The sequence below is a fragment of the Panulirus ornatus genome, chromosome 3, assembly GCF_036320965.1.
Source record: "Panulirus ornatus isolate Po-2019 chromosome 3, ASM3632096v1, whole genome shotgun sequence".
NCBI lineage: Eukaryota > Metazoa > Arthropoda > Malacostraca > Decapoda > Palinuridae > Panulirus > Panulirus ornatus.
In genome coordinates, this window is record NC_092226.1 from 2,390,309 (window position 1) to 2,406,641 (window position 16,333).

The 16,333-nt window shown below is 40.9% G+C and overlaps 2 protein-coding genes across 4 annotated transcripts in view; one reads left to right on the plus strand and one right to left on the minus strand.

Moving 5' to 3' along the window:
- Atg16 (Autophagy-related 16) overlaps positions 1 to 522 on the minus strand; it is a 111,995-nt gene extending 111,473 nt beyond the window's left edge. The window contains exon 1 of one of the 2 annotated variants that reach the window (XM_071682747.1): positions 366 to 516. In XM_071682747.1, the coding sequence (XP_071538848.1) occupies positions 366 to 477 (112 nt within the window). In that variant the 5' untranslated portion in view covers positions 478 to 516. Of the gene's footprint in view, positions 1 to 365 lie in introns of both variants that reach the window. The other variant, XM_071682754.1, reaches the window with a different exon arrangement.
- A 4,858-nt stretch (positions 523 to 5,380) lies between these two features.
- LOC139760017 (mediator of RNA polymerase II transcription subunit 12-like protein) overlaps positions 5,381 to 16,333 on the plus strand; it is a 456,094-nt gene continuing 445,141 nt past the window's right edge. For both annotated transcript variants that reach the window (XM_071682758.1, XM_071682766.1), the window contains exon 1: positions 5,381 to 5,510. In XM_071682758.1, the coding sequence (XP_071538859.1) occupies positions 5,418 to 5,510 (93 nt within the window). In that variant the 5' untranslated portion in view covers positions 5,381 to 5,417. The remainder of the gene's footprint in view (positions 5,511 to 16,333) is intronic.

Below are 16,333 nucleotides of genomic sequence, written 5' to 3' on the forward strand. Positions count from 1 at the left end.
ACCTAACTAAATGTACCCCAGACGTGAAACATGGGAAAATAAATGCCAATACAAAACGAGTCAGAACAATAACTTATGACCGACTAGTCATCGAACAATGCAACACACGCGGTACAACTCCGGGGTCTGGCCTACTGACCACGGAAAAAATAGGTCTCGATATAGTAATGAAACTCCGATCATTCGACATCACACAAGACCAAACTCAGCGTTGATAATGGAGATCTGACATTAAAAGTTATATAGCTTCCTGTCAGAAAAGGACATAAATATATATAGATCAAAAAAAAATATATTACCACAGCCGAGTATCATGGACGTGACAGGCGCATTTCCGTCAATTAAAACTCAATCTATGTACTTACGTAATTGAAGAAGATCACTTATATTTTCAAATTCCTTCTTATTCCGTTCTCGAAGTTTATAGTAAATAATTTGTCGCCAATCGCCTTCATTAGACTTGTTCCAAGCCATCATTCCCCACCAAGACGTGTTTGGTCGGTTTGTTTCCTCTGGCGAAAAGTAATATTCATCACTTTATCCAGTGTTGTATACAGCAGAATATGGCATTGATTATAGTCAACGATTACTTTTACAAATACAGATAAAATCTTCAAACATGCCTATCAAATTAGTCATTATATTTTCATTTACGCTATACTGAAGCTTGAACATTGACGCATCAATAACTAAGCAATTCAAATATTTGTCACCCATTGTCTCAGTATATGTTGAAACAGGTACCTGTATCAAGTTAAGATAATCTATGAGATCATTCATAAAATATATATATATATATTTATATATATATATATATATATATATATATATATATATATATATATATATATGAATTACATATTCTCATACCCATAAAGGTGGTTAAGATAGTATAAATGGAAGGAATTGAATGATATACTTTCTATGTTTGTTTATATCAAACGCTCGACTAGACCCAAGCAGTGGACGTCCAGACAGCGTACCATCCAACCAGCTAGTACACCATCCCACCAGCCAGCGCACCATTTTGCCAGCAAGTGCACCAGCTCGCCAACTATATCTCCCTATAACGCCATCAAGCATACCATTCCGCCAACCAGAGAACCTTTCCATCAGCCAGTGCATCATCTCACCAATCAGTGCACCATCCCGCCAGCCAGCACGACATTCCGCCAACCAGCACATCATCCAAACCGCGAGCCAGTGCACCATCCCACCAGTCAGCGGGAATTTCAATTGCAAGAAAATGGGGACAGCTTTGGAGACAAATTCTATGAAAATTACAGAACTTCCTTCATCGACATATCACAAAACATAGAACAAGAGGGATGATATGCCATCTGAATTTAACTCTATATTCATACAATGTAGTATGAATATAGATGATATGAAGTATGATAGTATTGTTGGAGAGAATGATTAGGTTTTTTTTTTTTAATATAGTGATGACTAAAGGATGCCACGGTGGGGGGGGGGATCAGAGTGGCTACAGAAACCAAAGAGGAAGTAAAGTCGTGTAAAGTCTGAAATTATCTAAAAATGCTGATTAGGAGATGGACTTATATAATAAAGGTATTAAACAGTACTATAAAGGTCCTGTGAAATCTACATTGAAGGGGTCAGAATTTGGGTACCTACGGTTGTCAGAAAAGATGAAGGATGAAAATGGAAACAGTTTAGAGAAATGTCATAAAGCGAGTTCAGGGATACATGGAGGAAATAGGATACTGCAGCCAGCCAGCATATGAAAGATAAAGGAAAGCAAGGAATGAGTAAAGCAAAGTATGAAAGAGTTGAGAGATTTTGGCAAAAAAAATCAGAGGGCAATCCAAAAATTTAATAGGTCGAGGAAATAAGTTTAATGATGTTTAAAAGTGTTTTTACTGTGGACAAAAATAATACACTAGCATTACCAAGGTAAGAAGAGGATGTAGTCTAGGAACGTTAGTTAATCAGCAGAAATAGAATAATCAAGCATGTAAAACAACTCGACCTTCATAAAGCCCACAGTCCAAATAAAGTTTCCCCACACATACTAAGAATGTGCGAAGGCAATTGCTACACCACTAGAAATGTTCAATGAGTCATCAGTGGAAAGTGTACATAGTTCTAAAGATATGGAAGAGGGCAAATGTGCCTATAGTAAAAAAGGGATCGCGTAACTGCACTGAACTACAGGCCAGTCTTATTAACAGATGTGGTTCATGAAATATTGGAATAGATAATCAGAAAGCAAATAAAGGACTACTTATAAAGGAGAAACTTTCTAACTGGTAGACATTGTTTTATGAAGAGATCATGCATAACTAACCTCCTAGACTTCTATATAGGGCAGGGTGAGCTCCATCTTACAGCAAAGAGAGGGTTGGGTAGACTGGGTGTTCTAGGGCTGCCAGAAAGCATTTGACGATTTCTCAACTAAGATTGATTAAAAAGCGAGATCTACAGATAGGAAGAAGGGGTGAGTTCCTTCACTGGACTGGAGATTACTTTATTAGGAGGGAGTAAGTAACACAGGTAAGGGTAGATCCTGAAAGTGGAATGGGATTACAAGTGGCGTACTGCAGGACTCATTCTTGGGCCCACTGTTATCGTTGGTACATGAAATGCATGTGCCTGATGAACTGGAATTATATTTAAACATATTTGCGGACAATGTCAAAATCACGAGGAAAGTAATGATTAACTCCATCTGCCAACAGTAAGGTCCTGAAAAAAAAATCCATTGTTGGTCGAATGAGTGGATTATAAGATTAATTCCAAGGTGATGAGGTTGGGACAGATGGAAAGGACTTAGCGTAATGATTTTCTAACTGGAAATATATCAAAGAAATCTGCACGTAAAAGAAATCTACGGTTCGACAATGTGCCTAATATGTCGCTAGAGATACGCATTAGTAGAAAAGTAAAAGATGTAAATTGTCTGCCGGCAAATATAAGAATTGCATTCAAATATATGGATGAGGACGTATTTGTAAAACTCTTCATGTTTATATATCAGACCAAAACTGGATTATGCCTCAGGTATGGTCACCGCTCTTATAGAATCATAAACGTCCGAGTGAGGTTAAGAAAAGAGAATGAAGAGAGATTAGCAACAATGAGAGGCTAACAGACTTTGAATTTCTTTTATGATTTGGATGATACTGACAGGGAACAGTTCTTATGGAGATACAGTGACCAGAGGCCATAATAAAAAGCTGGGTAATAAGCCCAGGTTTAGTATTAGGATGGTGGATGGATGGGATAAACTATTCAGTAAGATAGTAAATGCTGGCAGTTTATAAGGGTTTAAGAGGATACTTGACTGAGAATGTTCAGAGATGGGGCCCCGTTAGTGTAGAACTCCCTCCCCGTACTGTTTACATTAAGTAGTTACCATCAAGCCAAGTATGTACCATCCCTACAGATGGTACATGTCTATATGTGTAATGTGTTAATATGTCTATATGTGTAATGTGTTATTTCTGTATGTTTTATCACGATGTCTTTATATATATGTTATTTGCTCTGAACATGCAATTGAAGTTATGTCTATCACGTCTCGGGATAACATATGTACGTTTTCTGTTTCGAAATAATCATAAAGTAGTAGAAAAGTCGCCGTTCTCACCACAGATCAGGGTGACTAAAACCAATGAATGCACGCTAAATGTATAAGTAGATATTATAAAGTAATTATGTGGGGTGTAAACGTAATAATTCACATGTCTAAGTAAACTTTGACTGTATCTCTGATACATATCTTTATAAAACACTGAAGTTCAAGCTGATGATCAGAGCAGTGTTCGAAATAGTTCAGTCTATTTGTTGGGGTTCAGAATTTGACTGATTAAACGTGTCACTGAAACACACGTGGTTCAACAAGTTAATCTATAACTGAGAATTAACCCATTGCTAAGAAAGAAGGTAACACCAAGTGATGGTCCACTGTAATAATCGTGTGAAACAAGAATATTACCAAAATAAATGTTTCCTTATTCCTAACTTTTAGACTAGATTTAGGGATTGCCTTAGAAATCTTTAAATTGTTATGCCTAGTGAAGTTTTTTGAGGTCATCACCCCCATAGTTTGAAAGCTTCAAATACGGAAAATTTTATACAAGATATGATTGTTTTCAGGGGATTTAGTGGACGCACCTTGGGTCCTCAGAGAGAGAGAGAGAATTTTTATCTCTTGATTAGTGAATATGTACAATCACAGTTCAGCAGGAAACTCAGAGAGGTTCTTCACAACACTGATTATTCTCAGCTAGGTTACACTGACAGCATGAAAGCTTGCAGTACTGATTACTGTCAGTTAGGTTACCCTGACAACCTGACCGCTTGTTGTATGACTGGGTAATCAAGGCAGACTCTGTGGGTCCAACTGCAGACCTGCTCACACTGCTCAACACAATTACCGAGGATGCAATAGCTGAATTAATTTGGCGGCCGCAGGTGCTCATCTTTTATATATATTTCCCCTAAACAAGAGATGATGTCATAGAAAACATATTTCAGTGACCAATGCCGGGTGAGGTTCTGGTACTGGCTTCATCATCCACACCAGCTGCCGTAAAGGGGGTCTAATGCTGGCCTTATCCTCCAAACCAGCTGTTGTAAAAGCGTCTGGTGCCAGCCTTACCGTCCACACCAGCTGCCGTGTGAGGGTCTGGTGCTGGCCTCACCGTCCACATCGGCTGTCGTGAAGGAGTCTGGTGCTGGAGTCACCCTCCAAACCAGTTGCAATGAGGGGGCCTGGTGCCACCCTCACCGTCCACACTAGCTGCTGTGAAGGGGTATAGCCCCAGCCTCACCGTCCATACCAGCTGCCATTAGGGGGGGGGGGGTGCTGGTCTCACTGTCCTCACCAGCTGTCATGAGGGGGTCTTGTGCTCGCCTCACTGTCTAGACCATCTTGATTTTCTAAAGTATTAAATGGTTTTGAAAATGTAAATCACCCGCTGTTCCTTTCACTTAAAGGGGGACCATTTCCATGCAGAGCTGTGACTGAAAACATATCTTGATACTGAGGCGATGAATTGTTGAAAAGCACATCCAGGTTTTGTGGTTGCTTCATGAAAAATGACTTTGGGCACTATGTATGCCAGGGTATATATAAGAAGTGTATCCAAAACGCATATCCAAAAATCACACACATCCCTCAAACCACACAGCTAAAAAATGTAATAGGTGCATGATGATGAAAGCTCGACGAGATCGCCCGTATGTGTCCTTAATCCCCATTTTTTTTAATCATCAGTGAAATTCTTCTATTAAATTCCTAACAGTGCGCGTTATCTCTAGCTGATATTGGTGTTAGTTAGAGATGGTCGCTCGGATGTTAGATCGCTAGATTTTGGTGGCGGCCAAAATATTGGCTGGCTATCAGTGGCAAGTTGAGTTGACGCTAACTCAGTGGTCAGGCCAGCAGGATGATGGCTGTACCGTCGGCCGAGAAGCGACCGCTCAAAAGACAAAAATTAGGGCCTCCAGATGTATATCCTCAAGATGCGAAACAGAAAGAGGTACAATTTAGTCATGGTTACTTTTAAACAGGAAATTATACCTCTGATGTTATTTTATGTTTAGATAAATAGTATTACATGTATGGGTTTGAATTTTGACAGTTCATTGGTTAAAATGCTTCTGCCTTCCTACCATTTACTATATGAAATAAGTTTTTTTTTATATATAGGACTGATTGTAGGTGAAAGTTGTTTCCTTGATGAGAACCAGAATTTCTCGAAAAAAAAAAAATCCAGGAGTGGGCTCCACTGGAAGTACAAAAAAATGTTTGAGTTGAATTTATTTTGACAAGATGCATAAACAGTGTACACAACTTTTTTGCGGAAGATAACATGTAAAGTATATAGAAATACTTATTTACGACGTTTTCCTTACAGTTAGTTCAAGATGATTGATGGGTCAAAGACTAACAATAAGAAAATATAAACATGCAGTTGATATTAAGTAGAATGATTCTGTAATGACACTCATATTTTTGCAGTAAAGATAGTGGAAAAGTATATAGCAAAAGGTAAGAAGAAGAATGCAGCTTACATGGATCTGTAGGAAGCGTATGACAGAGTTGAGTGGAATACTTTGTGGGATGTCTTAAGGATATATGTTACAGGAAAAAACTGCTGGATGGTGTAAATGCCATCAATAGAGGAGCAAATGCATGTGTAAGAGTGGATGCAGAGCTGAGCAAAAGTTTTGGATTGCATGTAGGTGTGAGGTAGGGCTGTGTGATGTCGCTGTGGATCTTTTATATATATATATATATATATATATATATATATATATATATATATATATATATATATACATATATAATTATTATTATTTTGCTTTGTCACTCTCCCGCGTTTGCGAGGTAGCGCAAGGAAACAGACGAAAGAAATGGCCCAACCCACCCCCATACACAATGTATACACACACACGTCCACACACGCAAATATACATACCTATACATCTCAATGTACACATATATATACATACACAGACACATACATATATACCCATGCACACAATTCACACTGTCTGCCCCCATTCACTCACATTGCCACCTCGCCACACATGGAATACCTTCCCCCTCCCCCCTCATGTGCGCGAGGTAGCACTAGGAAAAGACAACGAAGGCCCCATTCATTCACACTCAGTCTCTAGCTGCCACGCAATAATGCCCGAAACCACAGCTCCCTTTCCACATCTAGGCCCCACACAACTTTCCATGGTTTACCCCAGACACTTCACATGCCCTGATTCAATCCACTGACAGCACGTCAACCCCGGTATACCACATCGATCCAATTCACTCTATTCCTTGCCCTCCTTTCCCCCTCCTGCATGTTCAGGCCCCGATCACACAAAATCTTTTTCACTCAATCTTTCCACCTCCAATTTGGTCTCCCACTTCTCCTCATTCCCTCCACTTCCGACACATATATCCTCTTGGTCAATCTTTTCTCACTCATTCTCTCCATGTGCCCAAACCATTTCAAAACACCCTCTTCTGCTCTCTCAACCACGCTCTTTTTATTTCCACACATCTCTATTACCCTTACATTACTTACTCGATCAAACCACCTCACACCACACATTGTCCTCAAACATCTCATTTCCAGCACATCCCCCCTCCTGCGCACAACTCTATCCATAGCCCACGCCTCGCAACCATACAACATTGTTGGAATAACTATTCCTTCAAACATACCCATTTTTGCTTTCCGAGATAATGTTCTCGACTTCCACACATTCTTCAAGGCTCCCAGGATTTTCGCCCCCTCCCCCACCCTATGATTCACTTCCGCTTCCATGGTTCCATCCGCTGCAAGATCCACTCCCAGATATCTAAAACACTTTACTTCCTCCAGTTTTTCTCCATTCAAACTTACCTCCCAATTGACTTGACCCTCAACCCTACTGTACCTAATAACCTTGCTCATATTCACATTTACTCTTAACTTTCTTCTTTCACACACTTTACCAAACTCAGTCACCAGCTTCTGCAGTTTCTCACATGAATCAGCCACCAGCGCTGTATCATCAGCGAACAACAACTGACTCACTTCCCAAGCTCTCTCATCCACAACAGACTTCATACTTGCCCCTCTTTCCAAAACTCTTGCATTCACCTCCCTAACAACCCCATCCATAAACAAATTAAACAACCATGGAGACATCACACACCCCTGCTGCAAACCTACATTCACTGAGAACCAATCACTTTCCTCTCTTCCTACACGTACACATGCCTTACATCCTCGATAAAAACTTTTCACTGCTTCTAACAACTTTCCTCCCACACCATATATTCTTAATACCTTCCACAGAGCATCTCTATCAACTCTATCATATGCCTTCTCCAGATTCATAAATGCTACATACAAATCCATTTGCTTTTCTAAGTATTTCTACCATACATTCTTCAAAGCAAACACCTGATCCACACATCCTCTACCACTTCTGAAACCACACTGCTCTTCCCCAATCTGATGCTCTGTACATGCCTTCACCCTCTCAATCAATACCCTCCCATATAATTTACCAGGAATACTCAACAAACTTATACCTCTGTAATTTGAGCACTCACTCTTATCCCCTTTGCCTTTGTACAATGGCACTATGCACGCATTCCGCCAATCCTCAGGCACCTCACCATGAGTCATACATACATTAAATAACCTTACCAACCAGTCAACAATACAGTCACCCCCTTTTTTAATAAATTCCACTGCAATACCATCCAAACCTGCTGCCTTGCCGGCTTTCATCTTCCGCAAAGCTTTTACTGCCTCTTCTCTGTTTACCAAACCATTTTCCCTAACCCTCTCACTTTGCACACCACCTCGACCAAAACACCCTATATCTGCCACTCTATCATCAAACACATTCAACAAACCTTCAAAATACTCACTCCATCTCCTTCTCACATCACCACTACTTGTTATCACCTCCCCATTTGCGCCCTTCACTGAAGTTCCCATTTGCTCCCTTGTCTTACGCACTTTATTTACCTCCTTCCAGAACATAAGAGCAAGGTAATTAGGGACAGTAGGGTTGAGGGTCAAGTCAATTGGGAGGTTAGTTTGAATGGAGAAAAACTGGAGGAAGTAAAGTGTTTTAGATATCTGGGAGTGGATCTGGCAGCGGATGGAACCATGGAAGCGGAAGTGAATCATAGGGTGGGGGAGGGGGCGAAAATCCTGGGAGCCTTGAAGAATGTGTGGAAGTCGAGAACATTATCTCAGAAAACAAAAATGGGTATGTTTGAAGGAATAGTGGTTCCATCAATGTTGTATGGTTGCGAGGCGTGGGCTATGGATAGAGTTGTGCGGAGGAGGGTGGATGTGCTGGAAATGAGATGTTTGAGGACAATGTGTGGTGTGAGGTGGTTTGATCGAGTAAGTAATGTAAGGGTAAGAGAGATGTGTGGAAATAAAAAGAGCATGGTTGAGAGAGCAGAAGAGGGTGTTTTGAAATGGTTTGGGCACATGGAGAGAATGAGTGAGGAAAGATTGACCAAGAGGATATATGTGTCAGAGGTGGAGGGAATGAGGAGAAGTGGGAGAGCAAATTGGAGGTGGAAAGATGGAGTGAAAAAGATTTTGTGTGATCGGGGCCTGAACATGCAGGAGGGTGAAAGGCGGCAAGGAATAGAGTGAATTGGATCGATGTGGTATACCGGGGTCGACGTGATTTCAGTGGATTGAATCAGAGCATTTGAAGCGTCTGGGGTAAACCATGGAAAGTTGTGTGGGGCCTGGATGTGGAAAGGGAGCTGTGGTTTCGGGCATTATTGCGTGACAGCTGGAGACTGAGTGTGAACGAATGGGGCCTTTGTTGTCTTTTCCTAGTGCTACCTCGCACACATGAGGGGGGAGGGGGAAGGTATTCCATGTGTGGTGAGGTGGCGATGGGAATGAATAGGGGCAGACTAGTGTTAATTGTGTGCATGGGTATATATGTATGTGTCTGTATGTGTATATATATGTGTACATTGAGATGTATAGGTATGTATATTTTTCGTGTGTGGGCGTGTGTGTGTGTACATTGTGTATGGGGGTGGGTTGGGCCATTTCTTTCGTCTGTTTCCTTGCGCTACCTCGCAAACGCGGGAGACAGCGACAAAGCAAATTAATAATAATATATTATATGGATGGCGTGAAGGAAAGATGAAAGCAAAACTAGGGAAAAGGGGTGCAGAGATGGAATGTGGTGGTGAGGTTTAGTGGCTAGTGGCAATCCTGTTTGTGGATGATACTTTGTTGTTTGTGGAGAGTGGAGTTGCAGAACATTGTAAGTGTGTTTTATGTGTGTCAGCATAGGCAATTTGAAATAAATGCAAGTAAAAGTAGAATGATGGTGTTTGATAAGAAACGAAGTGAAAGTATAGATTTTGTAAAGCCGTGTGGAATGAAAGAAGAAAGTGTACTAGATTGTGCTATGGATATAGAGGGGAAAAGACTGGAAGAAGGTAAGGGATTTAAGTGTCTAGGAGGTGTCTTGGGTGAGTTTGGTGATACGGTAGGAGAGATAAGGGAGAGAACAGTACAGGGTAGAAGAGTCTTTGGGTTCCTTAATAGAATAGTGAAGGGTAGACGTGTAAATATGAAAGTAAAGAGAGGATTAATGGACAGCATAGTCCTCCCATCCCTGACCTGTGCAGCCATGACATAGATGTGGAATGAGTCACTGAGGTCAAGAATCCAGACTATGGAAATGAGCTATTTGAGAATAGCATGTCGTGTGACTAGATGGAATGAAGAAAGAAATGAAGAGGTGTGTGAATATGTCGTATGGCAAGGAATGCAAAGGGAATGAATTTTGGAGTGATAGAATGGGTGAAACATAATACTTTGAGGTGGTTTGGGCATGTTGAAAGAGTGCAGGACTCAGAGTTTGTGAGGATAGTGTATTATAGTACGGTTAAAGGAGTTGGTGTGAGAAGAAGACCACCTGTGACATGGGCAAATAGGGTAGAGGAATACTGGATGGAGAGAAGTGGTGGAAGAATGCAGGGAATGGTGTGTGTAAGGGAGGCATTTAAGGACTAGTGGAAACTTTTACCTCGGCCACCCCTTGATGGGAGTTCTCAAAGGGAACAGGCATCAGATATAGATAGATAGATAGCTGATATTACAGAGTTGAGCACCAATGGAGAAGAATGAAAATTTGGTGAGAAACAAGTAAACTTTTTATGGATTAAGTTAGATGCTTATGATTTTAATGTGTACGTAGTTGATTATTATTTTTTTCTACTTTGGTGCTAAATTGGTCATTCTTTTCCTTAAATATATTATAAGAACCACAGAGGAAATGCTTATATGTAAATACACTTTATGTGTTATCCTTGATGAAATTAGACTGTATATTTTACCAAATATACTCAGGCAGTCAGTTGAAAATATATTGATATTGTTAACACATAAACTAGTTCTTAGAAACACTTACTTTTTTTTTTAAGCGTCATATGGTATGACTGGCTGAAGAGACAGGAACTGATAGAAAGTTAGTGGTCAGAGCCTGGTAAAGAGAAATATATTTTAAACAATGTCGTACTTGCAGTTCAGATGAACAGTTCCATGAACTTCATACATGATCACATGGCCAAGGATCTGTGTATACCAGTAAGCTGGTATAACAAAACTATACTTTCAAGTTTCCAGGATCAGTCAAGTTTTATCCATCCAGGAATCATGTCAGAGATTTCCCTGTTTTCCTACTGTACACGTATTATTGATTCAGTTGCTGCTGAGCAGAAGACAATGTTTAATGGAATTATGAACTTGTCTGCTTGTGATTTACAAGCTATTACAGTTACTGTCAAAGATGTCTACCTTTTATGTAAGCCAGACATGACAGAATGCATGCAGTTCAGTACGTAACAGAACAATGCCCTTTGGCAGAGATTTGGGAACAGTCAGTGCCTGCAGCAAAGAATCAGTGATGAAGGAAACAGGGACTTTTATGTATAGCATTTATTCCATTTTCTGCAAGCTATTAGTCCGAAGAGGACCATTTCAGGAAATTGTAGATGTCACAGAAAATAAGACCGTCTTTTAATTCTCTGATTTGAGATGGCTGCTTTGATATTTCTCTGTAAGTGCTTTCATGTGCGATCACAAAATCCGTTGTAGATACTTTGAACAGAAAAGTTCACAAGTTAATAGCCTGATAGCAGAAGAAGTACTTTGGCTTTTTATACCATGTCACCACTATGAATCCATAAATTATATTTTTGTATGAAATGGCAAAACTGACCAAATGCTTTCAGAAGAATTCTTAAAAACTATTTGAGCTGTTTCATAAGGACCAAGAGCTGCAGTATTTTGAAAAATATCTTTTATTATCAGAGTTTTAATAATCTAATTGTACCAGATACAAACCGTGAAGAATTCAGCACTGAAATGTTTCAGATGCATATTTTAGCTGTTTGATCATCTGAAAGGGTTCCAGAAAAGGAATGAAATGTGTCTCACTTTCATCATAGCACATTATGAATATGGCATGGAAATCAAGATGCTAGTTGACAAAAACAGAAAAAAATATGAAATTTAGTTAATTAAGTCAGTAGGCCAAAACACCATGGAAGAGGAGGATATTCTGAGTGAACTTGTACTTTATATGTCTGATGCTTGTTCTCAACTGGAACCCCCTCAAGGGGGTGGCCAGGGCAATACAATCTCCATAACTAGTGAACTCCATTACCACTTCATAGCATTTAGTGCCTCCCCCTTAAAAGGCCACTGGCAGAGGGCAACTTTAGTGCAGTGTTTGCAGAAGCTTCTACCATATGTTCCTACTGACCATTTCTACCTAATTCTCCTGCCTAATGTTTTTACCTAATGCTCCTGCCTAAATGTTCCTACCTGCTACTTCTGTTTGTTGCTCCTAACATTTTACCAGAGGCCAGGCAAGCACATGGTGCTCACCACAGGAAAATCTAGTTATGAAGAATGAGCTGCGTGAGTTAGATGTTTTCAAGTGTTATGTATTACAAGGAGAGCTTGTATATTTGTGTATGGAATGCAAGTAGTCCACTTGCGGGTGAGGCAGAAGAAAAGATAGCAATCGGGGCTAGTGGAGTGCAACTTAAGCAAAATTGTTGACAGAGTTACAGAAAAATGATGACCAATACATCAGTTTCACAACTGGTATAGATATTTGCAACTCTTCAAGATTTCATTGATGATTGATTGTGAGGATGACATTAGCCATATGAATTATATCAAAATCAAGTAAATCAAGAAACATTGAAAGAAACTCACTTAGATGTCTTACCTAGGCTTATATTTCATGTTTCAGGTGATGGAGAAGTAAACCTGATCTCGGTATATAAACATTGGAAGAATGGTGACTCTCATCATGTCTGTCAGCTATAAGGTCCAACTCTCGTACCTGTGGCAGTCATTACTGATCTAAATAAGAAATATTTTTTATTTTATTATACTTAGTCACTGTCACCTGCGTTAGTGAGGTAGCGAAAGGAAACAGACAAAACAATGGCCAAACCCACCCACATGCATGTATATACATAAACGCCCACACACGCACATATGCATACCTATACATTTCAGTGTATATATATATACATATACAGACATAGGAAAATGAGATTTTATTTTCTTATATATATGACAGGCGTGCGAAAGAGAGACTTTTGGATGTTAATGTGCTGAGAGGTGCAACTGGAGGGATGTCTGATCATTATCTTGTGGAGGCTAAGGTGAAGATTTGTATGGGTTTTCAGAAAAGAAGAGTGAATGTTGGGGTGAAGAGGGTGGTGAGAGTAAGTGAGCTTGGGAAGGAGACCTGTGTGAGGAAGTACCAGGAGAAACTGAGTACAGAATGGAAAAAGGTGAGAACAATGGAAGTATGGGGAGTGGGGGAGGAATGGGATGTATTTAGGGAATCAGTGATGGATTGCGCAAAAGATGCTTGTGGCATGAGAAGAGTGGGAGGTGGGTTGATTAGAAAGGGTAGTGAGTGGTGGGATGAAGAAGTAAGAGTATTAGTGAAAGAGAAGAGAGAGGCATTTGGACGATTTTTGCAGGGAAAAAATGCAATTGAGTGGGAGATGTATAAAAGAAAGACACAGGAGGTCAAGAGAAAAGTGCAAGAGGTGAAAAAAAGGGCAAATGAGAGTTGGGGTGAGAGAGTATCATTAAATATTAGGGAGAATAAAAAGATATTCTGGAGGAAGGAGGTAAATAAAGTGCGTAAGACAAGGGAGCAAATGGGGAGGTGATAACAAGTAGTGGTGATGTGAGAAGGAGATGGAGTGAGTATTTTGAAGGTTTGTTGAATGTGTTTGATGATAGAGTGGCAGATATAGGGTGTTTTGGTCGAGGTGGTGTGCAAAGTGAGAGGGTTAGGGAAAATGGTTTGGTAAACAGAGAAGAGGTAGTGAAAGCTTTGCGGAAGATGAAAGCCGGCAAGGCAGCAGGTTTGGATGGTATTGCAGTGGAATTTATTAAAAAAGGGGGTGACTGTATTGTTGACTGGTTGGTAAGGTTATTTAATGTATGTATGACTCATGGTGAGGTGCCTGAGGACTGGCGGAATGCGTGCATAGTGCCATTGTACAAAGGCAAAGGGGATAAGAGTGAGTGCTCAAATTACAGAGGTATAAGTTTGTTGAGTATTCCTGGTAAATTATATGGGAGGGTATTGATTGAGAGGGTGAAGGCATGTACAGAGCATCAGATTGGGGAAGAGCAGTGTGGTTTCAGAAGTGGTAGAGGATGTGTGGATCAGGTGTTTGCTTTGAAGAATGTATGTGAGAAATACTTAGAAAAGCAAATGGATTTGTATGTAGCATTTATGGATCTGGAGAAGGCATATGATAGAGTTGATAGAGATGCTCTGTGGAAGGTATTAAGAATATATGGTGTGGGAGGAAAGTTGTTAGAAGCAGTGAAAAGTTTTTATCGAGGATGTAAGGCAAGTGTACGTGTAGGAAGAGAGGAAAGTGATTGGTTCTCAGTGAATGTAGGTTTGCGGCAGGGGTGTGTGATGTCTCCATGGTTGTTTAATTTGTTTATGGATGGGGTTGTTAGGGGGGTAAATGCAAGAGTTTTGGAAAGAGGGGCAAGTATGAAGTCTGTTGGGGATGAGAGAGCTTGGGAAGTGAGTCAGTTGTTGTTCGCTGATGATACAGCGCTGGTGGCTGATTCATGTGAGAAACTGCAGAAGCTGGTGACTGAGTTTGGTAAAGTGTGTGAAAGAAGAAAGTTAAGAGTAAATGTGAATAAGAGCAAGGTTATTAGGTACAGTAGGGTTGAGGGTCAAGTCAATTGGGAGGTGAGTTTGAATGGAGAAAAACTGGAGGAAGTGAAGTGTTTTAGATATCTGGGAGTGGATCTGGCAGCGGATGGAACCATGGAAGCGGAAGTGGATCATAGGGTGGGGGAGGGGGCGAAAATCCTGGGGGCCTTGAAGAATGTGTGGAAGTCGAGAACATTATCTCGGAAAGCAAAAATGGGTATGTTTGAAGGAATAGTTATTCCAACAATGTTGTATGGTTGCGAGGCGTGGGCTATGGATAGAGTTGTGCGCAGGAGGATGGATGTGCTGGAAATGAGATGTTTGAGGACAATGTGTGGTGTGAGGTGGTTTGATCGAGTGAGTAACGTAAGGGTAAGAGAGATGTGTGGAAATAAAAAGAGCGTGGTTGAGAGAGCAGAAGAGGGTGTTTTGAAGTGGTTTGGTCACATGGAGAGGATGAGTGAGGAAAGATTGACCAAGAGGATATATGTGTCGGAGGTGGAGGGAACGAGGAGAAGAGGGAGAGCAAATTGGAGGTGGAAAGATGGAGTGAAAAAGATTTTGTGTGATCGGGGCCTGAACATGCTGGAGGGTGAAAGGAGGGCAAGGAATAGAGTGAATTGGAGCGATGTGGTATACCGGGGTTGACGTGCTGTCAGTGGATTGAAGCAGGGCATGTGAAGCGTCTGGGGTAAACCATGGAAAGCTGTGTAGGTATGTATATATGCGTGTGTGGACGTATGTATATACATGTGTATGGGGGGGGGGTTGGGCCATTTCTTTTGTCTGTTTCCTTGCGCTACCTCGCAAATGCGGGAGACAGCGACAAAGTATAATAAATATAAATATAAAATATATATTTTTTTTTTGCTTTGTCGCTGTCTCCCGCGTTTGCGAGGTAGCGCAAGGAAACAGACGAAAGAAATGGCCCAACTCACCCCATACACATGCCTTGATTCAATCCACTGACAGCACGTCAACCCCGGTATACCACATCGCTCCAATTCACTCTATTCTTTGCCCTCCTTTCACCCTCCTGCATGTTCAGGCCCCGATCACACAAAATCTTTTTCACTCCATCTTTCCACCTCCAATTTGCTCTCCCTCTTCTCCTCGTTCCCTCCACCTCCGACACATATATCCTCTTGGTCAATCTTTCCTCACTCATTCTCTCCATGTGCCCAAACCATTTCAAAACACCCTCTTCTGCTCTCTCAACCACGCTCTTTTTATTTCCACACATCTCTCTTACCCTTACGTTACTTACTCTATCAAACCACCTCACACCACACGTTGTCCTCAAACATCTCATTTCCAGCACATCCATCCTCCTGCGCACAACTCTATCCATAGCCCACGCCTCGCAACCATACAACATTGTTGGAACCACTATTCCTTCAAACATACCCATTTTTGCTTTCCGAGATAATGTTCTCGACTTCCACACATTCTTCAAGGCTCCCAAAATTTTCGCCCCCTCCCCCACCCTATGATCCACTTCCGCTTCCATGGTTCCATCCGCTGCCAGATCCACTCCCAGATATCTAAAACACTTCACTTCCTCCAGTTTTTCTCC